The sequence below is a fragment of the Desmodus rotundus genome, chromosome 9 (genome assembly GCF_022682495.2).
Source record: "Desmodus rotundus isolate HL8 chromosome 9, HLdesRot8A.1, whole genome shotgun sequence".
Lineage (NCBI taxonomy): Eukaryota > Metazoa > Chordata > Mammalia > Chiroptera > Phyllostomidae > Desmodus > Desmodus rotundus.
In genome coordinates this window covers 48,598,282-48,621,326 of record NC_071395.1, presented here as the reverse complement: position 1 = coordinate 48,621,326, position 23,045 = coordinate 48,598,282, and the positions used below count along the sequence as shown (strand labels likewise).

Below are 23,045 nucleotides of genomic sequence, written 5' to 3'. Positions count from 1 at the left end.
AGATCAAGTAGAAGAGTCTGTGATGAGTCAAAAAGGAAAAAGCCACTGGATCTCCAGTACAGACCCCCAACCGGATTTGGGCACGTTTTCCTCACAGGGATTTAGTTAGCGAGGCTCCGGGCTTTGGGACCAGTGAGGGGAAGCCTTCAGGAGATCCCCAGTGATCCTGCGCCTCCCAGTATTCATGTCTTTGTGTAATTCCCTCCCCTTGAACTTGGGCTGAACCTATCAACTCACTTTTAATGACTAGTACAGAAGTGATGAGACAGAACTTCTAAGATTAGGTTTAAAAGACTATGGTTTCCTAGCCCCCAACTTCCTAATTTCCTTTGCAGGTAGGGGTGGTTATATTTGCAGTATGCTGTGGGATTTCTTTTTTAGATTTTATGTATTTATAGAGAGAGGGGAAGGGAGGGAAAAGAGAGAGGGAGAGAAACATCGATGTGTGAGAGAAACATCCATTGGTTGCCTCTACTGGGGACCTGACCTACAAGCCCAGGAATGTGCCCTGACTGGGAATTGAATCAGTGACCTTTTGGTTCCCAGGCTGGCATTCAGTCCACTGAGCCACACCAGCCAGGGTGCTGTGGCATTTCTAGGAAAGCCTTTTCCATCTTGATAAAAGGGAGATGCAGCTGGTGGCTTCCTATTCTTTCTTCTGTGAATGTGGATGTGATACGTGGAGGTGTGGCAGCCATTTTGCAATCAGAAGGCAATGAGCCTGGGGATAAAAAGAACAGACAAAAGATGGTGGCCTCAAAAAGAAAAAGTCTGTGGCATCATGGAGCTGGTGAAGGGACACCTGTAATTTCCTAGGTCTAGATTTCTTTTTGTTGCTGTTGTTAAGATTTTATTTGTTTATTTTTACAGAGAGGAAAGGAGAGAGAAAGAGAGGGAGAGAAACATCAATGTGTGGTTTGTTTCTGGGAGCGGCTACAGTGCAGCCGGCCGGTGTCTGTCCAAAGGCTGAAACTCTGCTGCAGAGCCAGGACCCAACAACCGCACCCGAAGGGCGGGAGGGTCTAACTCCATGCGACAATGCTTTCTAGACGGCCACCTGCTCGGCAGTGTTGCAAACGTTTGGAAGCCTCAAGATACCAATCCAATAGGTGTCCCATTTAGTTTTGCTAATTTAGAGCCATGGCTGTCCAATCCAGTTTTCAGAAAAGTAAGTTTGGGGAGATTAAAAGTTCCCTACAATGGCCTCTGGTGCTCTACATTACGTTTGATTAAATCGGTCCATTTAGTGAGAAATGCACATGAAGAGGGATGGCCGGTTTTGAACATAAAACTGGACAGGGTCCCTGAAGGGGACATTTCGATGACCTGAATCCCTCTTCTCAGAGGTTTCTCTAGAGAGCAAAAGAAAAAATCCACATACTTCCACTAGAACAGTGTTTTCCAAAGGACTGTGGCCAAAGGCTAAAAGAGTACTTCCCAAAAGGGCAAAGCCCTTTGAAAACCAAGCGCAGACCCAAAGACAGTTGGAGAGTCGAAATGCAAAGAGAACAGAGCTTGAATAAGGACAAAACTTACCCTCAGCCCTGGCTGGTGAGGCTCAGTGGATTGAGTGTCGCCCCACAAAGTGAAAGGTCGCAGGTTCAGTTGTGGGTCAGGGCGCAAGCCTGGGTTGTAAGCCTGGTACCCCGGTGGGGATTGCGCGAGGGGCAGCCAGTCATTACTTCGCTCACACATAGATGTTTCTCTCCCTGTTTTTCTCCCCACCCCTGCCCACTGTCTCTAAAAATACATAAATAAAATCTTTTAAAAAGTAAAAATAAAGATTTACTGATTGATTGATTTGACAGAGAGGAAGGGAGGAGAGAAAAAGAGACAGAGAGAACATTGATTTGTTATTCTACTTATTGATGTATTCATTGATTGATTCTTGTATGTGTCCTGACCAGGGAGGTTGATTTTTATATGTGCCTTGACCAGGAATCGAACCCACAACCTTGTTGTATTGGGACAATGCTCTAACCGACTGAGCTACCTAGCCAGGGTGAATGGGGTTATTTTGAACAAAAGTCCATTGGAGGTAAGTGAGAATTCAGAGTGGTGATGGTTTCTCACTGGCTAAGTATGGAAATTTTCCTTCCTTCTGGTGAAGTAGAAAAACAGTATCCACTTACAAACTGTGTCTCTTCCTGTTGAGGTCCCTAATTGACCGTTCTTCTGTCTGGGACTGCACATGACAGGGAATGGCAGTGCCTGTGGGCTCCCCCTTCTGACCTCAGGAGAGAAACATCCATGTGTGGTTGTTTCTCGAATGGCCCCTACTGGGGACCTGGCCCACAACCCAGGCATGTGCTGTGACTGGGAATCAAACCAGCAACCCTTTGGTCTGCAGGCCGGCGCTCAGTCCACTGAACACCAGCCAGGGCTCCCTCCCGAATTTTTATCCATGTGGGTGTGGGACCAGCCTGTCCCACGTCTGCACTCCTCCTACCAGTCTGGATGGATGTGGTTTAATTCTATATTTGTCAGATGCCCATTCAACTCGATTTCTGATGGTTCTGAGTGATGGTTGTTCTATATTTTAGTTGTAATTTTGATGTGGTTGTGTGAGGAGGTGAGCCATGTCTGCCTATACTGCCATCTCAACCAGGAGTACCCCCAACTCCATTTTAAAATGAGGTTACCTGCCCTGGCTGGTGTGGCTCAGTGAACTGAGCACCGGCCTACGAACCAAAGTGCCACCAGTTCGATTCCCAGTCAGGGCAAATTCCTGGGTTGTGGTCCAGGTCCCCATTAGGGGGTGCGCGAGAGGCAACCACACATTAATGGTTCTCTTCCTCTCTTACTCCCTTCTCTTCTCTCTAAAAATAAATAAATAAAATATTTTTAAATGAGCTTCCCCATTATTAATTTTCACATATTGTAACCATGTTAACTGCACAGTTAAGCAGCATTAAGTGCATCTGCACTGTTGCGCAAACATCCCAATCACGCATACACAGAACTTTTCATCTTCCAAACTGAAAATCTGTCCTCATTAAACACTGACTTCCCATCCTCCTCCCCCAGCACCTGGTACCCACCATTCTACTTTCTGTCTTGATGCCTCTGACTCCCTTAGGGACCTCACATAAGTGGAATCACGCAGAATCTAATCTTTTGTGACTGCTTATTATGCTCGGCATAGTGTCCTCAAGCTTCATGCGCGCTGTAGCAGGTGTCAGAATCGCCTTCCTCTTTAAGGCTGAACAATATCCCACTGTGTGAATACACACATTTTGTCTCCATTCATCTGTCACTGGATACTCGGGTTGCTTCCGCATTTTGGCTGTTTTGAATAATGTCACTATGAAGATAGGTGTGCAAAAATCTTTTCAATATTTGCTTTACATTCTTTTGGGCATAATCCCAGAAATGTATTGCTGCAGCATATGGTAATTCTGTGTTTAATTTTCTGAGGAACTCCCATACCATTTTCCATAATGGCTGGGAGTCTTTTTTCACTAGTTAGTTAGTTAGTTAGTTAGTTAGTTATTGTTTTTTGAGGTGAAATTCACTTGACATTAAATTCACCAGTTAAACGCACTATCCAGTCATTTAATACATTCACAGTGCTGTGCAGCCATCACATCTACCTAGTTCCAAAACATTTTCACCACCTCGAAGGGAAGTCCCATCCCCATTACAGGCACTCCCCACCCCCGTCTCCCAGCCCCTGACCACCACCATTAATCCACTTTCTGTCTCTGTGGAATTCCCTGTTCTGGACATTTCATATAAATGGAATCACACACTATGTTACCTTCCCTGCCTGGCTTTTCACCGAGCAGGATGTTTGCAAGGTTGGTCCACTCCGCAGCGTGTCAGGGCTTCACTGCTTTCTGGGGTGAAGGCTGGAGACTCTGAGTCCACGGCCCATGCTCCGGGCAGTGTGTGCTCTCCTGCTGCAGGGCTCCTGGCCCTGAGTCTCAGGCTTAGAGAGAAGCCCTCAGGTCCAGCCGCGTGCCCGGTACATGCGCCCCCTCCTCTGCCCCAGCTGTGGGCTCTGACCCTGACTAAAGGGCATGGGGCCTCTGCATTTGTCTTGTCTTGAAAACAAATGTTTGAGCAAGGACTGGATTCAGCAAACACCCCGCACCTTCTTGCAGATGTGGCGGTGGCCAGGTGGGCTGGGGTGGGGACCCGACATTAATGTGTGACCAGGTCCCTTGGGGACACAAAGCCACTGTTTGCTTTCTGGGGTGGACACTTCTCCCCAGTAGATGCAATCTGTGGGCCCCTGCGGTCCTTGCACAGCTCAAGTGTGTTTTCACTCTGCCCATTAATAGCCGACCTGGGTGCCCCTTTCCCTACATCAAATACGGGCCTCCACCAGCAGCCCCGCCTGGGCAGGGGGCCCTCAGAGCCCGCAGTCGCCCTGGTAATGCCTCCTGTCAAGGGCAGCGCTTTCACAGCACCCAGAGCCATCCACGTCCTCAAACACACACCCATTTTCATGGGCAGGGAACCGAAACAAAAGTGGCAGAGCTGCCCAGGTTTAGCTAGTGAGCAGCAAGGACAGAACTCAAACTCTGCTCCACCAGGCTTTAAGTCCTCATCTCATTGGGTGTGGGGATGAGGAGGGGAAGGGGGGAAAGGAGCAAGGAACCAGAGCTGGCTTCATGTTACCAGATTGATTTTGTTCTGAGGGCAATAGGGAGCTACGCAGGGGGTGTGAACTGTGGGGGGAGGCTGGATGTTAGATCCCTTGGTAGTGGAGGGAGGGCAGGTAGAGGCTGGAGTGCTGAAAAGGGAGACAGAGGGGCTGACTCGGTCTGAAGGAATAGCATCAGGGACTAGGGGTGCTGAAAGTGGACGAGAGGGAGGCTTGTCCCGGTGTTTGCTTCCATTCACACCTCCCCATTCCCTAACAGCTTTGAGTCCACACACCTCCAATAATAGGACACAAGCCCCCTTTCCAGGTCCTCTTTTGCCAGAGCTAGCTGGGCCCCATAAAGCATGATTGAACACTAATTGGGCTTTTTTTTTTTAAGATTTTATTTATTTTTAGAGAGAGGGAAAGGGAGGGAGAAAGAGGGAGAGACACATCGGTGTGTGGGAGATACATCTATCAGTTGCCTATCGCACACCCCCAACTGGGGACCTGGCCCCCAACCCACGTGCCCTGACTGGGAATCAAATCCGCCACCTTTCAGTTCACAGGCTGGCACTCAGTCCACTGAGCAGCACCAGCCAGGGCCCTAATTGTTTTATGAGCCTTTATCCTCAGGACTAGAAAATTGCTGGAAGCGCCCTGAAGGCACAGAGGCTCTGGGAACTTAGGAAACAGGACATACCAGACCCCAGCGACTGGACCCTGCGTCCGTTCGTGGATAACGTCAAGACAACATTGGGACAAGCCGAAGCCTGTACCAGACCAACTGAAACACACTGCTCTATAACCACCCCAATCACCCGGAAAAAGCCCAAAGCCCTAACCCCTCAGGGGTGGTGCTGGGACGTATCTGCTCACCTAGCCCTTTCCCTCTCTTGGGAAAGGAAAATAAAAACTTCGCTCTCTGCATTTTCTTCTCTTTGTGAATTCTTTCACAGCCCAAGTTGCCAACGACCCTAACACCCAATACGGTTCATCTCTCCCCCATGATTGTGTTGATGTTTTTCTTGATTTCATAATACACGGGATCTGTAGGGGGCTGTAGATTTTCATAACAAGTCTTCCAGAACAATCTGACTCTTTCAACTTAATACTGTGTGATTAAAAAGTAACAAGAAAAGGCACATTTAAAAAAATCAGAAGATGAATAAGATTAACGATTACTACCCAGGAAACATTTCTATGATTTACTCTTGATGAAACAAATGAAATTTCAGAGCAATGTGAATAATCTTTTTGTTTTAAAGAAAAAGAAAATCTTTACCTCTCTAGATTTTTTTTTCATGCTGTGGGGCCTCTGCATTGCTGAGGCAACCATGGGCTTGACCTAGTCTTTGCAGGATGTGTTGCCAGGTCAGGATTTGCAGAAAGTAACGTGGATGACTCAGAGAGGGGCAGTGACTAGCTGCGGGTTGCACAACTTTTTGTCGGGAATCTATACTGATGGATGGAATTGTGTTGAGTGAGCTCCTCCTGGGGAGCTGCTGGTTCAGGGGGACCCCAGATCCCAACCCCAGTCTGAGACCTGGCTGTAAGGAGGACAGGTGTGCCTGGAGCCAGCAGATCCTGAAGCTGACACAAGTGGTGAACCTGGGAAGGAGGACGTTGGGGCCTACCAATGGAAACTTACCTGCTTCCCGCTAAGTCTTGTATTTCCCTCAGTCTGGCTCCTTGACAACTCTCCCGCAGTACCAGAAGGAACAAGAATGTGTGGCCTCTGACTTGGCGTCAGCTGCAGATACCAAAATCAGCAGGGTGGACTGAACAAGCCCATGGCCCTGGGATGTGTGTGGGGGGAGCTGTGTGGCTGGCCCCTCCCCCCAGTAGGAGCAAGAGTCAACAGGACTGGGGGATGGTGTGTAGAGGATGAGCAGAATTATAAGGCGAGCAGGCTGCCCAGCATGCAGGGTGGGCCTGCAGAGTCACCTGGAGGAGAAGCAGTTCTGGGAAGGAAGGCAGAGGGGAGCTGCTGAGTTGAAATCACCTGGCTGAGCTCCTACAGAGTTCTGAGCACTGTGCAGACCCTCCCCCATGCCCTGGGGAATCATGGGGTAAGGACAGGCAAGGAAAGGGTCAGGAGCCTGGGCACATGCAAAAATACTAAATAAAATATCAACAAACTGAGTTCAGCTGTGCTTTATTTTTTTATTTTTTTTGTTTTCTGATTTTTTAAATATATTTATTGATTATGCTATTACAGTTGTCCCATTCCCCCCCCTCACTCCACTCCATCCTGCCCACACCCTCCCTCCCACATTCCCCCCCCTATAGTTCATGTCCATGGGTCATACTTATAAGTTCTTTGGCTTCTACATTTCCTACACTATTCTTACCCTCCCCCTGTCTATTTTCCACCTATCATCTATGCTACTTATTCTCTGTACCTTTCCCCCTCGCCCCCTCCCACTCCTCTGTTGATAACCCTCCATGTGATCTCCATTTCTGTGGTTCCGTTCCTGTTCTAGTTGTTGGCTTAGTTTGCTCTTGTTTTTGTTTTAGGTGTGGTCGTTAATAACTGTGAGTTTGCTGTCATTCTTACTGTTCATATTTTTTATCTTCTTTTTCTTAGATAAGACCCTCTAACATTTCATATAATAAGGGCTTGGTGATGATGAACTCCTTGAACTTGACCTTATCTGAGAAGCACTTTATCTTCCCTTCCATTCTAAATGATAGCTTTGCTGGATGGAGCAATCTTGGATGTAGGTCCTTGCCTTTCATGACTTGTAATACTTCTTGCCAGCCCCTTCTTGCTTGTAAGGTCTCTTTTGAGAAATCAGCTGACAGTCTTATGGGAAGTCCTTTGTAGGTAACTGTCTCCTTTTCTCTTGCTGCTTCTAAGATTCTCTCCTTCTGCTTAATCTTAGGTAATGTAATTATGATGTGCCTTGGTGTGTTTCTCCTTGGGTCCAGCTTCTTTGGGACTCTCTGAGCTTCCTGGATTTCCTGAAAGTCTATTTCCTTTGCCAGATGAGGGAAGTTCTCCTTCATTATTTGTTCAAATAAGTTTTCAATTTTTTGTTCTTCCTCTTCTCCTTCTGGTACCCCTATAATTCGGATGTTGGAATGTTTCAAGATGTCCTGGAGGTTCCTAAGCCTCTCCTCATTTTTCCGAATTCTTGTTTCTTCATTCTTTTCTGGTTGGATGTTTCTTTCTTCCTTCTGGTCCACACCGTTGAGTTGAGTCCCAGTTTCCTTCGCCTCACTATTGGTTCCCTGTACATTTTCCTTTGTCTCTCTTAGCATAGCCTTCATTTTTTCATCTGGTTTTCGACCAAATTCAACCAATTCTGTGAGCTTCTTGATTACCAGTGTTTTGTACTGTGCATCTGATAGGTTGGCTATCTGTTCACTGCTTAGTTGAATTATTTCTGGAGCTTTGAAGTGTTCTGTCATTTGGGCCATTTTTTTTTTCTTTGGTCTTGGCGCATCTGTTACTTAAAGGGGCGGAGCCTTAGGTGTTCCCCCCGGGGCAGGGTAACACTGGTCACTGCGCTGTGACACTGTACGTGGGGGAGGGGCTGAGAGGGAGCAATGGCACTCACTCCACTCTCCACCAGATTTCAGCCACTCCCTCCGCTACCCACAATCAAACTGGGCCCCTCTGGTGCTGGTTCCCGAGTGGGTGGGCTTGTGCATGCCCTAGGTCCCTGTGGGTCTCTCCAACGACCTCTCCTGTGAGGCTGGGAGTCTCTCCTGCTGCCGCCCCACCCCCCATGGGTGTTTTCAATCAGAGGTTTGAGACTTTATTTCCCCACGCTGGAGCCCTAGGTTACCCGGTCTGCTTCGCTCCCCACCGTTCGTCTGGGTTTATCTATGCACGAATGTGGGGCCACGGGGTGCTACCCGCCGCTCTGCCTGCCCCGTTCTCTGCCACTCTGAGTCCGGCCCTATCGGTTTATCTGCACGAATGTGGGAACACAGGGTCTGCTAGTGGTCAGACTGCCTGCCCCGTTCGTCCCACACTCCGCCAGTCTCGGTCCCGCCACAGCAACGCAAGTCCTCTCCACCCCGGCTGCCCGTCTCTGCACCTCCTACCAGTCTGGATGAATGTTTATTTTTTATCTCCTTGGTGTGGGACTTCCTTGCCGTTCGATTTTCTGTCAGTTCTGGTTGTGCGAGGAGGCGCAGTGTGTCTACCTACGCCGCCATCTTGGTTCTCCCTCCAGCTGTGCTTTAAAGGACAACATACCAGGGGCATGCAGGATTTATTCCAAGGAGGGAGGGAAAGTTTAGCATCAGAAAGCCTCCTTTACTCAATGAGGAGATAAAAGGAGAAAAATACCGAATGATTACCTCACTGTGCTGGAAAATATCAAATTAACGTTCAGCAACCACTCCAGAATTTTAAGTTCTCAGTAAATGGGGAATAGGAAGAAATTAGTCTCATCAAAGATTGTGATTAAAAAGGAACTATCTGCACTGTGTGGGATAGTGAAACAAGAGATAACATATTCCAGGATGAGGCAGGGATGTCCACAATTATAACTAATATCCAATGCTTAATAATCAATGCTGGCCAATGCCATAAAATAAGAAAAAGAATTAAGACCAACCCTGCCTGACTGGTATGGCCCAGTGGGTTGGGCATCAGTCCACAAACTGAAAGGTCACTGGTTTGATTCCCAGTCAGGGCACATGCCTGGGTTGTAGACCAGGTACCTAGTTGGGGATGTGCAAGAGACAACCAATCCATGTTTCTCTTTCACATTGATCTTTCTCTTTGTCTTTCTCTTCCTCTTCCTCTCACTCTAAAATCAATAAACATATCCTCATGTAAGGATTTTTTTAAATGTCTGCTTTTAAAAAATTTCCATCAACATAGTATTGGAAGTTCCAGCCAAAGCAATTAGGCATGAAAAACAACTTAACGATATCCAAATTCGATGGCCAGGGTCAGAACAAGCTGGACAACAGAGATTTTTATAACACTACTTAGAACTGTTTTCATTTAAAAAAAAAAAAAAACCCTGTGTATAATTTAGAACTTACAAATTGTTTATTTTTTGGAATTTTCCATGTAATGTTTTCAGACCTCTGTTGACTGAAACCTTGGAAAGTGACTGAATAAGGGGAGACTACTGTATTAGTTTCCTGTTGCTGCTATAGCTTAAAACCAATAAAAATGTATTCTCTCACCCGTCAGAGGTATGTGGGGGAGGCATTGAAAAATGTATTCTCTCACAGTTCTGGAGGCCAAAGGTTCTAAATTAAGGGGTTGGCAGGGCCGTGCTCCCCCTGAAGGCTCTAGGGAGATCCTTCCTTGCCTCTTTTAGTTTCTGGTGGCCAAGGCATCCTGAGGCTTGTGGCCACATCACCCTGATCTCTGCCTCCATGTCCACAGGACTTTCTCCCTATGTGTCTATGTCTCTGTGTCTCTCCTCCTCTTCTTATAAGGATGCAGTCATTGTATCCAGGGACCATCCTAGTCTAGTATGACATTTTAATTTAACTAAGCACACCTGCCAAGACCTTATTTCTAAGTAAGTTCACATTCTGAGGTTCTAAGTGGACATAAATTCTGAGGGGACTCTATTGAACCCAGTACAGGGGCTCTGACTGCTGAGTGAGCAGGGGCCCATGGGAGCCATGGCAGGTATGTGGGCAAAGGCAAGTCCAGCCACCTTTTATGGTCACAGAGACTGCAGGGGCTGGTACAGGGACATCGTGGAGGCTGTCCAGGTGCACAGGGCAGGAAGGAGGCAGTGCTTGAGGAGAGAGGCAGGAGGGGAGAGAAGCTAAGTGTCTGGGAGGGCAGTACAATGGACCCGGGTGTGGGAGTGGCCACCTCACTCTGATTATTTCAATACTCAGGTTTATTCACTCACAGACTTGGGCAAGAGACACAGAGGTACACACTCAGATCTGACTGAGAGATCTGAGGCCAGAAGAATTTTTCAGAGAATACAGGACATCAAGCCTCAGAGTCCATTTATTTGATGCGTGTGGATGAAGTCTCCAGGGAAGGGTCAGGGATGTGCACTCGCCCCGCCCATCGGACCATGCCCACCAGTGATGTGTCCACAGTCCAGTGCCAATGTCAAGCAGCGCCCAGGCCTGTCACTGCCAGACAGGACTTGCTGGGTGACCTCAGGCAACCTCGCTGAGCCTCAGGTTCTTCCTCTGCAGAGTGGGTTCACAGTCCCTAACAGATGAGACAGGGAAAGTGTCCAGGCACAGGAGGAAATCCAAAGTGTTATTTCTCCTTCCTCCTCCCTTCCAGCTCCCAAGGTCAGAGGCCATGTCACATCTACCCTTCAAAGGGGGAAAAACAGGGAGGGGGAGGAGGAAAAGCTGGTGTCCAACTCTCAATGCATCTCTGGTTTGTTCTGTGGCCTTCGCCAAACCCCTGCCCCTCTCCAGTTCTCAGGTTCCCAGCCTGTGAAATGAGGTATAAGGGGCTGGGCTTGAGAACCTCCAAAATCCTTGCTAAGGCACCTCCCAGAAAGAGCCAGGGTCTTTCTCAGACCCTGATGTTAAAACTGGAGGTTTCCCATGTTGCCCAGAGGGGATCCAACATCTTTTCACTGTAGGTATGGAAAAATCCAGCCTCAGTTTTGGGGAGCTGGCTGGGGTGCAGCATCTAAGACTAGCGGCTGGCTGGAACAGGGCGCTGGATAAAATGACCTCCCCAAGGCGGGGGTTTGCCTCTTCCCATAGGGCAGGGACATACAGCCCTGGTGACTCCCTCCAGCCCACCACAGCCCAAGACCCTTGTCCCCTGGCCTGAGATCGGCATACCCTGAGGTTCCATTCATGGTGGTCAGTCCCGAGCTGGCTCAGAGGTCCGTCTCCCGAAGGTCATGACCACCCTCACGTCCACTGCCAGGGGTCCTGAGGCCAAAGCTGGCTCCCTTCACTTCCTCCTGCCCCAGGAAGAGCAGATGGTCCTCATTGCTGGGCAAGAAGTCAGGAGGCCTCTTGGTTCTGGGGGTTTCCTCGGCCCCCTGAGGGGAGAAAAGAAGAAAGACCTCTTCAGAGACCCCATTTGTGTGTCTGCTCATCTCCCAGAAGGGGACCCTGAGGGCCTGGGAGGGTGGCACCCTGGCAGGGTCACACAATGGCTTCTTGTCCAATGCATCAGCCAGTCCCCACTGCCTCCAAAATCTCCATCCACCTCTCCTCCCCATGAATGTGTCACCTACAGTCCAGCCTCCCTTCTCTCTCTGACTCCCCGCCTGCTCTCCTTCAAGAAAATAAACATTTCCCCACCACAGCTCGAGGGAGCTTTAAAACATTTTGGCCAAATCCATTGCCTCCCCAGGACCCACCTTGTCAAACCTGCTTCAGCCTCAGGGCCTTACACCTCCTGTGCCCTCCACAGAGACTGCCTTTCCTCCCCTGGCTCCTCTTCTCATTCCAGGCTCTGCCAGTGTCCCCTCTTGCAGGAGGCCACCCCACCCCAATTTTATTGTCTTCCTAACACTCACCCCCTGCCAAGATCCTACTCATTATTCAGTTTAGCTTTTATCTGCTCCTGCTAGACAGTGGGCTTGGCCCCCAGCCCAGAGAGAGCTTTGTATACAGCAAGTGCTTAATAAATGAGGAAATGAACAAGGGAATCCAAACCTGGGGCAGGCCTAAACCAGAACCCTCAGGGACAGTGTTTTCCAAACTCAAGGCATTCACATAGCAACTACAAGGCTTTGAATGAAGTCAGTCTACCCCATCACGTTTCTTACGTAAATGATCTCTACATTGTCTCACATTAGAATTAAGTGATTTGCCCCAGCTGGTGTAGCTCAATGGATTGAGTGTAGGCTACAAACCAAAGGGTCGCAGGTTCGATTCCCAGTCAGGGCACATGCCTGGGTTGTGGCCCAGGTCCCCAGGCAGGAGCTCGAGAGAGGCAACCACACATTGATATTTCTCTCCCTTTCTTCCTCCTTCCCTTCCCCTCTCTCTAAAAATTAAATAAGTAAAATTTTAAAAAAAGAATTAAGTGATTTTATTTTCAGGAGAGACTCTATATCAATACTCTAAAAGCAAACCATTTTCACCCATAGATTAGAAGTCAATGTAAAAACAGGTGCAATGAAAATGAAAATTATGAATTTCGGCTTAGTCTTTGTTACAGGGGGTAATAGGAAGTGTTGAAGATACATCAGCTCCCACCTGAGTCTTCCCCCTGGAGGTAACGAAAGGCTGAGAAAGACTGACTCGCCACATGGTTCCCTTGAGTTAGGCCATGCTCAGAGCACCCCAAGCTACTTCACTGCCCCTCCCCTAACTCTGGGAGACCAGCCCTGAGACTGACCTTCACCAAGCTGTCATCCAGGATGGCCACTTCTTCCTTGGGAGCTACTGATGCTGTCTGCCATGTGAGGTCCCACCACAGCAGACCAGGACGCAGGGCACTGTGCTTGGTTGGGCCTGGCATCAGAGGGAATTGGGGTCATTTAATGAGGGGTGGTGGGAACTGGGAAGGGAAGGGAGTGCTCTAATGAGTTCCAATCCCAGATCCGAGTGACCCACTGGGGGACCCTGGCAAGCCTCCGCCCCTCTCTGGGCTTCGGTTTTCTCATCTGTACATCAGAGGATGGCTGGGAGGGTTCAGCGTATAGTTCTGTTCCCGGCACTGCGACAGACTCAGTAAGGGCCTGCTAAATGTAAAGTGTAGACTCAGAAAATGGAAACAGGTACTGTTATTACTATTTATTTCTCCTGATGTCTTTCCACTTCCTGATGGGGTTCAAAATTCCCTGAGGGGTGCGCAGTGGCCAAGGCCCTGATGAGAAGACATTTCAGCACCAGGGACAGCACCTCGCGGCCCCACCCCACATTCTCCTGCAAGGACTTAGTCTTTGTGGGCAGGGGGAGAGGTTGTCTCAGTTTCTGCCTTTGCAAAATAGGACAAGCCCTGCAAGGTGCAGGGTTGTCCTGAAAGTGACACAGCATAAAGGGTGCAGCTGTGTCCAGTGCACGGTGACTGCGTAGTCCCTGGGGTACCCTTCTTCTTCTTCCTGCCCAGTGGGTCCTGGAGGCAGAGGGAAGGACAGGGTGCTTCCTCTGAGGAGGCCACAAGCCCTGCTTACCTGTCAGGTAGCTGACGAGGGCTCCACACAGCATGGTGCTCAGTGTGCCCAGGGCACCATAATAAAGGTAGGAAATAGCGTAGAAGCTGTCAGCCAAGGCGGGTCGACCAGGGTCCATTCTGGGGTCCATTTTGGGGGTGGGAGAAGTGAGCATGAGGCTAAAAGCCACTCTCAATCCACTCCTTTCTTCTCATCTTTCCTGCCACGGTGTAGCTCAGTCCTCCATTACTGGTCACCCAGCTGTGTGCTGTGGGCAACCCTCCCTCTCTCCTGCTATCCCTCCCCCACCCCCAGGAACTCTCCACACACAGCCAGAAGGAGTGTTCCTAACACGTGACTCAGATCACCTCCTGCCTCTGCTCATTACCCCCATGGCTCCCTGTTGTTCTCAGCAGAAAACCAAATTCAATTCTGAGAAGAAAACATAGGTGTGAACCTTTATGACTTTGGATTTGGCAGTCATTACTTGGATATAACACCAAAAGTGTAAGCAACCAAAGAAAATATAGAGAGATAGGACTTCAGCAAAATTAAAAATTCTTGTGCTTCAAAGGACACTGTGAAGAGAACGAGAAGACAACACACAGAAGGGGGACAGAAGGAGACGTGACTCCGGGTGGTGAGAGGACGACATGGTGTGCAGGCGACGTGTCATTGAGCCATACACTTGAAACCTAGACGGTGTCACTAACTAATGCCTCCCCAATGAATTCCACTAAAAACCTAACGTTAACACACACACACACAGACAACCCACAGATGGGAGAAAATATTTGCAAATCATACATTTGGTAAGCATCTAGTATCCAGAATATATATATTTTTTTAGTATCCAGAATATTTTAAAGACATAAAGATATGAAGAACATGTACATTACAACTCAACAATAAAAAGACCCAATTTTAAAATGGGCAAAGGATTTCAATAGGCATTTCTCCAAAGAAGTTATACATATGGACAAAAAGCACATGAAAAGACGTTCAAGTCATTGGTTATTAGACAAACGCAAATCAAAACCAAGCCACCGTGAGGTACCATCTCACATCCACAGGATGGCTAGAATTATTTTGAAAGGAACGTGACAAATGTTGGTGAGGATGTGGAGAAATTGAAACTCCCTCCACTGCTCATGGGGATGTAAAATGGTGGGCAGCCGTGGGAGACCGTCTGGCGGTTCCTCAAAAAGTTAAATGTAGAATTGTCACACGACCCAGCAATTCCACTCCCAGATACAGACCAAGAGAAATAAAAACACATGCCCACACCAAGACTTGTACATCAATGTTTATAGCAGCACTGTCCACAACCGCCGAAAAGTAGGAACAACCCATTAGGGAAACCCATTCAGTGTCCCTAATGAAGGGACACACTAAATGTGGTCAGTCTACACAGGGAAATATCACTCCGCGCAAAGGGGAGTAGACATCAGGCCAAAGCCCTTTGGCTGGACCTCATCCCCCACCCTTCCTCCTCCCACGAAACCCACCCCAGCCTCACCACCATCAGGGCGCTAACCTGAACCTAACTAACATCCTTCCCTCACCTGTTCCCAAGCCCCGCCCCTCCTCATCTGGGACTCGGTTTAGAGGTCCCTTCCTGACCACATTCTCCCAAGCCAGGCTCACCTGGGGGCCCCACTGGAGGCATTGGCGGCGAGGAGCGGGCCCAGCAGGCCAGAGGCAGAGGCGTTAGCTGAGGGCCTCGCACAGCCGGCAGCTGAGGACGGCAGCACCCCCATGGACTTCGCGGTGGGCGGGTACAGAGTGGTGCCCACCGCCACCCACAGTGACAAGGTCAAGCCAGCCAACAGCCCTGAGAGGACGCCCTGAGGGTGGAGCCGGAGTCAGCTGACCCGGGAGTCTGGCCAGCCCCTCCTCCAGCCCCAGCCCCTCTGCCTCCTGCCCCCATTCACCGGTGTGTTGCAGGCCGGGAGGAACATGCCCAGCGTGAAGGCTCCGAGGAGGGGGCCGCTGAGGACGCCCATGACAGTGAAGGAGCCCTGGGGAGGGGGTGGTGGTATGACTGAGGGCAGAGCCGCCCCACTTCTATGGGCCTCAGTTTACCCTCTGGGAAAGCAAGACCTGAGGAATCCTACTGCAGGCCTGTGTGCCTCAGTTTCCCTAAAGGGGAGGGGACGCCCTGTATCCATCTCTCTCCCTTGGTTGGAGGCGAAGTGCCCATTCTCTCCCCTAACTGATGCGATCCCACGGTCAGGACTCTCTTCCTGCCCCCAGGCCACCGCCCCACCTCCCATCACCTCCACCAAGGTGGCTGCAGGGAGTGTCCAGCCCCTCGTGAGATGGAACCCCGAGTGTATGACCCTCCCCAATCTCAGTGCAAGGCGGGAGATGCCCCACCTCTGGGAGACAGAGCAAAGCTGGGGAGGGGGCTCACCTGGAGGACTCCGTCCCCGACCAGTGAGGACAGAGCTGCAATGGCCAGACAGGCCGAGCCATATATGAGCGCTGTAGCAATGGGGATGGCACTGTCAGTGAGGTGGGCTGCCCTGGCCCCCCACCCAGATCCCCTCAACTCACAGAGCCCCTTGGAGATGATCATGAGTCTCCGGGGCGTCAGGCTGGGCAGCTGCGGCTTGATGATGTCCTCCACGGTGACCGCAGCCATGGCGTTGATGCTGGTGGATGCCGTGCTGGGGGGCACAAGGCAGGGGGTCTTGTGTGGTCAGGTCACACCCAGAGGCTGGCCACACCGTCTGACCTGCCAGGACCCCGCCAAGTCCAAGGGCAGAGGTGTGGGTGATAAGACTCCCCCAAGAGTGGAGGAGATGTCCACCCCCACCCGCCACTCCACAGACTTGAGACCCCCCCATGGGAGTAGGGATACCCAAAACCAGGGATATGAATGACACAAGTTCTTGTTATAGAGCAATAATGGGGTGCAGAGAATGGTCCCATGGGACCCGGGTCACAGCAGGAGCAGGCAGACTTGTGGCCAGAAGTCATGGCAGATTTGAAACCACCAGAATGGGGGGCCCCTGTGGGCAGGAGTGAGGGGCCACTTGGTCATGGCTGGGCCCCAGGATTTAGAACCCATTTAAAACATAGCAGGTACTCAATAAACACTTGTTTGGGGAAGAAGGACCAAGAGAAGGAAGAAGAGGGGGGAGCTAGATGGGGAGGCCAGGCGCTGGGGAGCAGACCCCACAGCAGGGGTCCTGTGCCCAGGATGCGCGCTCTGCCAGAGCCCACCCGAGCTGCCTGCTGGGGACCAAGCAGGAAGTGTAATTGGTAGACACGTCCACAGCATTCTATCCTGAAGGGGGGTGGGGGGGGCTGATAGGGACAACAAGGCCCTGAGGGACTGGGACATGGCTAGGTGAGCAAGCAGGGCCACTCACCTGAGGGTGCCACTGTAGGCACAGGCTAGAAAGAGCCCAGGGACTCCAGGCAGGTCCTCGAAGATGTCCAGCACGAGCAGGGGCATGTACTGGGGGAGGGAGTGGATGAGCCTCCACAACAGGAGCACCCAGAGACTGGGGCTTATGTTGCCCTCACCCTGCACGTCCCCAGCGCCCAGTGCGGACTGGGTGCACAGTGGGCACTTAGTGTGCGCACCTGTGATTGTCACTGAGCCCCACTTCGCACAGAGCCCTGGGGCCCAGTGGGCAGGGTCCTGTGTCATCCCTACTCCACTGATGAGGACAGGGAGGCTGAGAGGTGCAGCCCTGCCCGAGGCTGCAGTCAGGCAGTCGGGACTCTGACCCCAGCGGAGGGCAGCAGATGCAACAGCCTTGCAGCCTCTGCCCGCTCTGAGCCCCACGGCTAGAGCTCCAGCTGGGGTGTGACTGGGCATGAGTCCCGGCCCTGGCGCTGCCCTTGACTTGCCTGCAGACCTTTGGCAGTTGCCTCCTACCCCTCCAGCCTCAGTTCGCTCATCTGTAAAGTGGGCACCATGACAGCCTTGGCCTCATTGCATGTTGAAGGACTTGGTGGGAAACTAACTGCTTGTGAAGGGAACAGAATGAGCTTGGGACATTATTGTTAACATTAACACCATCGCTTTGTGCGGGACCACAACCCACCTCCTCCTTGATACTCATCAGGGAGTCTATAACTCCAGATCGGTATGTGCCCCTCTCCTGCTCACACCCACCATGGCTCCCCATTGCCTCCCAGTCTCATCTGCCCCACTCCTCCCAGGTCCTCCTCTGAACCAAGCTCTCTCCTGCCTCTGGACATTTGCAAGGGCTGCTGTCTCTGCTGGGAAAGCTTTTCCAGCTTCACCTCCAGAGATTCGTCTATATAGAGTTTCCAAGTAGGGGTGGGGGCAGAGTGGCCCAGGAACCAGGACCAGACTCACCTGGTCTGGGGCAGAAATGCGCCCTGAGAGGAGGGGGTCGCAGTCCATATAGACCGCGAACATGACGATGCCACAGCCTGCGGCACTGGACACGATCAGGAACAGGCCCAGCTGGTTGATGAGTAGGGCCCTGTGGGGAGGTGTGGCCTCAGGCTGGGAGGGGGCAGCACACCCTAGAGGCTCCCACTCCGCCCCCAAGCACTCACAGTGCAGCCTGCTTCTCAGTGCGGCAGGCCACGTAGCGCTGCACCTGCGCTTGGTTCACGCCGTACATCGAGAGCCACATCAGTGTGCCGCCCACCACGAAAGTCCAGAACGTGTAGCGGCTCCGTGGGTCTGGGTCAAAGCTGGATGATGGCAGGGCAGGTCAGTCATGTGGGGATGCCATACTCTCGAGGGCCCCAAATGGCTATTCCCCTTAAGGGCCTTAAGGGGACATTTGGGCTGGGTTTTGAAGTGTGAGTAAGAGTTTGCCAGATTGAACGTTCATTTATTTGTTTACTGAGTCATTCGTCATGTTTTCCAAAACCATTCTTTCTGTGCCCAGCTGGGACCTCAGAAAGCCTTCAGTTCCCAGTCTGGGCTGGGGGGTGGGTGGAGTAGGGCAGAGGTGTGGGCCAGATGGAAGGATGGGGGATAGAGGAGTACAGAGAGGGGCATCCAGGGTACTATCTGTGGGGAGTCTTGGGAGAGGATCAGGGAGGGTTTCTTGGAGTGGGAGGCTTCTCCCAGGGCAGAGGGATGCCAGCTCCATCATCTTTCAGTATCCCCTCTCCATTTTCACTCACTCCATCAGGTTGATCCGGGAGTGGTTCTGGGCAAGCTCCAGCACCTGCCTGGGCCCTCCCACAAGCATGGTCCCACGGGCCAGGATGACCCAGAAGCCAGTCAGCATCACCACCACCTGGAACATGTCAGTCCAGATCACGGCCTTCATGCCGCCCTGCAGGATGTGACAAACAGGAAGGGGGTGGGGGTCGGACAGGGACCTGTCTGGGGTCTGCAGGACAGGACAGAGTGGGGCAAAGAGGGGTAAGATGGGAGACCTGGCCGGGGCCAGTGTGGCCTGGCCTCCAGCAATAGCTGGGATCAATGCCCCTCTCTGCCTCAGTTTCCTTACCAGTAAAATGGAATTAATAGCAGTACCCTCCTTATAGTGATGTTGGGAGAATTAAACTAGTTAATACAAGAAAATATTTGGAATGGATACATGCCAGTGTTCAGTGAGGGAGGGAGGGAGGGAGGGAGGGAGGGACTGAGGGAGTGGCGGCCAGTGAGTGGCTACTACTGCTGTTATCACTGCTGCCACTGTTTCTAGCTGTTGTTTTTGCCCTTCCAGCCTTCATGGCTTTGCCTTCCCATGGCAGCCCCTGGATTTTCTTTTGGAGAAGCCTCTTCTCCCCTCGCAGGCTGTTGGGTGAAGCCAACCCCACTCCCAGCTCCAGGAATAGTCAGTTGGAGTACCCCAGGCCCCCACACTTCTGCTCATCCTACACACAAGACTGGGACCAGCCAAACAGAGCCCTCCTGGATGTCAGCTACTCCGTCCAGGAAAGTGAAATAGGAACGCACTTTCTGCCCAGAGGGGTGTACACATGGAGTTGATGGAACACTTAGAGATGGGAGAGGTACCCAGAGGACATTGTTGTAGCCCCTGGATCTAGCCAAGCCTGAAGCTACATTATCCCTGGACTCTAACCAATAAGCCTTTCAAATACTCTTCCATTATAAAAGTGAGGAAATAGGCCCAGCTACTACTGGGCTTTCTGGGGAGGAAGGAAAGGTAGGGTGGGGACAGCCAGCCCAGAGTCTCCCCAACCCAGCAGGCATGGAGCCCCTATGTGGGGCGGGGGGATAGCTCACCACAGTGGTGTAGAAGGTGCAGATGGCTCCAGTGGACAGGAGTGACGCCCAGATGTCCAGCCCGGTCACTGTGCAAGGAGATCCCCCACATTAGCCGCTGAGTGGGGTGCAAACTTGGCCTCATGTCTTGGGCTCTCCTCTCTCCAGGAGGAGTCTCCTCTCCCAAGTGTCTCCTGGGACGGCCCCTGCCCTCTCCTCTGGTACAGCCTGGAAGCCTCTGCCCCCTCCCAGGCACCCTCCCCTGGTCTCCCAGAGTCAAACCTTGGTTCAGGATGAGTGCAGGGGCGTAGATCACGATGCCGGTGTACAGCACCTGCAGGTGGGAAGGGGAGGTAGGGTAGAGGTGCTGCTGACTGGGTGAGGAGGGAATCCAGGGATGGGGGAAGGAGAGTGTTTGCCTAGGAGAGCAGGTGGGTGGGCAAGGCCATGCAGGTGGGGGCGGGACCCACAGCACCGGGGTCCTGAGGGATGGGGGAGGGTTGTGGGCTGGGCAGATGAAGGCAGGACCCTGAGGGAGCGGGCAGGGCCCAGGCCACTCACTGTGGCCACCAGGTATTGCAGGGTCCCACAGAGCCGCACAGCGCGGCTGAACCGCAGCTCCAGGTACTGCAAGGAGGAGCCAAGACTCATGGTCACCTGAACAGATCCTGCCCAGGGGCTTCAGACCTCTGGGTTCCTTCACCCTCCCCCTTGGCTTCTGCCATCCCTCTGGAGGCCAACTTTGCTCTCTTGCACTCTTGTCTGTGGGAGCCTCTAACTGCACACACTCCAACCTGTCTGTACACGCGTGAGCACACGCACCACCCCCGTGCCTGTGCTCACGGCCTGTGCCCAAGAGGACTGAGCCATCAATCATGTACGCGTCCCCTCTCGCTCGTGTCTGATCTGTCAGTAATCAACTGTTTATAGTTGGGATTTTAATCACTTTATTGGCGCACTGATGGAAGGTCCTGTAATTAGCAGGGTTGGACATTTGGGAACAGGTAGCAGAGGCCTGACCCTTGCGGAAGACAGGAGAAAGAGGGGAAGTCAAGACTGGAATCTCTAGCCCACAGTCCCCGGGGCAGGTGTGAGCCTGTCCACCCATAAGTGCAGACCTGGCCGAACCTGGCTCCTCCCCCTGCGGGCTTTCACCTGAAGAGAACCAGGACACCTGCTCCTCTTCCTCCTTCCTGCCCCTCGCCCCACAGCCTGGGACTTTTTCCCAGAACCCTGCTCACCTATATGCCTTGGGGGGGAGGGGCACAAAAGCACCAAGGGGCCTGCGTCCTCCTACACAGCAGTTCAAAGCCCCGCCACCGCGGCCCTGCATCCCTGTTCCTAGCCAGGCAAGTCCGGCTTCCTGCCTCTGACTGGTACCTGGTAGGTGCTGGTGAGGCCCAGGCGGTAGAATACTGGCAGGTAGAAGGCGGCGGTCAGTAGGGAGTTGAGCAGCTGGCCCATGCACATCCAGAGGAACTTGAGGCCGTAGCGGTAGGCCTCAGCGGGCACCCCCAGCACCTGTACGGCCGACATGAAGCTGGCGGCCAGCGAGAGGCCAACGGGCAGGGCGGCCAGGCGCCGACCCCCTGTGAAAAAGTCTTCAGCACTGCGCTGCCGGCCCCGCACCAGTCCCACCCACAGCCCGATGCCCGTGGACACGAGGAGCATGAGCGCGAAGACCCCATAGTCCCAAGCTCCAAACGTGGCCCGCGCCCCAGACCCGACGGCGGCCATGAAGTCCTGGTGCAGGAGCCTAGCGCGACCCTCCTACGCCGTGAGCCGGGTCCAGGGAGGTTGACGGGGGCGGAGGCAAGGACTTTGCGAAGCTCGCAGGATGCTCAGTCTCCGCAGCGAGGCGCACGCCTGTTCCCTTCCGTTCCCGGTGGCCCTCGCTGCGGCCGCCTGCCCCTGTCTCTCCTCTCGGTCTATGCCGTTGTCTCCGCTGTCTGTCTGTCCGTCCACGTTGCTTCCCGCTCCGTCCAGCTGTCCCGCGAAGCTGTGTGTCTGCCACCCAGGCTGTCCCTCTCCCTGGGAGCTGCGCTCAGCACTGCTCAGCCCCAGACAATGTGAGGTCTTGAAGGAGCTTTGAGGGGCGACCCACGGTAGTGGTGGTGGCAGCAGCGAATTTATTGGGCTCATGCCTGGATCAGCAAAACTCCGCCCCCAGACCTGCCTGCACCCTTTCATCCCTGGACGGCCAACCTTGAGTGGCCGCTGGGGGTGGAGACCTAAAGCTCAGTGTGGCACTCTTCCTTGACTATGAGATGTTAAAGTCTCCCGTTGACTGGTGGAGAAACAGGCTCAGAAACGGCATGTCACTCCCCCCAGGCCACACAGCTGGGAGCAGTGGCTTCAGCACTTAACCCCACTGTGCTGTGGTACCTTTAAGCTACCCGGAGCTCACTCTCCCACAGGACTGGGTTCACTTTCTAGGCTGCCGGGTCCTCTAAAGGAAACTCGCCCCACTTGAGCCCATTCTCCAACTGACCCCTATTTCTCTAGAGCCTAGCGGAAGTGTACCACCAAACTCTACCTACCAGCTAAACAGATTGGAAGGCATCGGGGTTCAGGTCCTGCGTGTGTATGCACTGGAGGGAGTCCGCTTCTTTCTGGGCCTCCGTTTCCCTATTTGTAAATAGGGATAAAAGAACCCCTGCCTCAGAGGAATAAATTGAACTCGCATAACAGAAACCTGGCACAGACTAAGCACTTTTCATTCGTTCCTTCATTTATTCCTTGGTTCCTTACAGAGCATCTGCCCTGTGCCCAGCATCCTGTACAAGGAAGGTCATAGAAGGGGCTCTCAGTGGCCATGAACCCGAATAAATGAGCACCTGACATGTGCCTATTACACAAATGAGGAGACAGAGAACCGGGAGAGGAAGTCTCTTGCCTGGGGTTATGCCATCAAGGAAAATAGGCACCGTCATCTTGGAGCCCTTTGCAGAGGGACCTGGAGGGACTTTGGCCTCTGGAGGCTCTAACCTCTGCTTGGAGTTCTGGTTCGCGCTCCGGAAGCTAGATACCCTTCTCCGTAAGCGGGTGGGATCAGAGGATGGAATGCTAGAGTGCAGCAGTCTCCCCGACCTCTGTCGCCCCCTGGCGGCTACCTCTGGCCTACAGGCACCGCCCCAGCTGAGTCCAGTGTCACTACGGCCCCGCCCTCCACAGGTGTCTCCTAGACTCTCTCCTCCCTCTGCGCGATATGCAGGGTAAGCCTGCCCCTTCCTAG

General features: G+C 52.3%; 1 protein-coding gene across 1 annotated transcript; it reads right to left on the bottom strand.

Annotated features, from left to right (window-relative positions):
* Positions 1–10,538: 10,538 nt before the first annotated feature.
* On the bottom strand, positions 10,539–21,884 carry SLC5A5 (solute carrier family 5 member 5). Its single transcript, XM_045195826.3, has 16 exons — positions 21,191–21,884; positions 20,372–20,437; positions 20,093–20,144; positions 19,832–19,899; positions 18,757–18,911; positions 18,175–18,315; positions 17,969–18,098; positions 17,007–17,095; positions 16,186–16,298; positions 16,043–16,113; positions 15,561–15,647; positions 15,274–15,473; positions 13,648–13,766; positions 12,870–12,985; positions 11,354–11,559; positions 10,539–10,757 (listed from the first exon to the last, which is right to left on the bottom strand). The coding sequence occupies exons 1-15, from the start codon at positions 21,545–21,547 to the stop codon at positions 11,392–11,394; spliced, it is 1,932 nt and encodes a 643-aa protein (XP_045051761.1). The 5' UTR covers positions 21,548–21,884; the 3' UTR covers positions 10,539–10,757; positions 11,354–11,391.
* Positions 21,885–23,045: the final 1,161 nt, after the last annotated feature.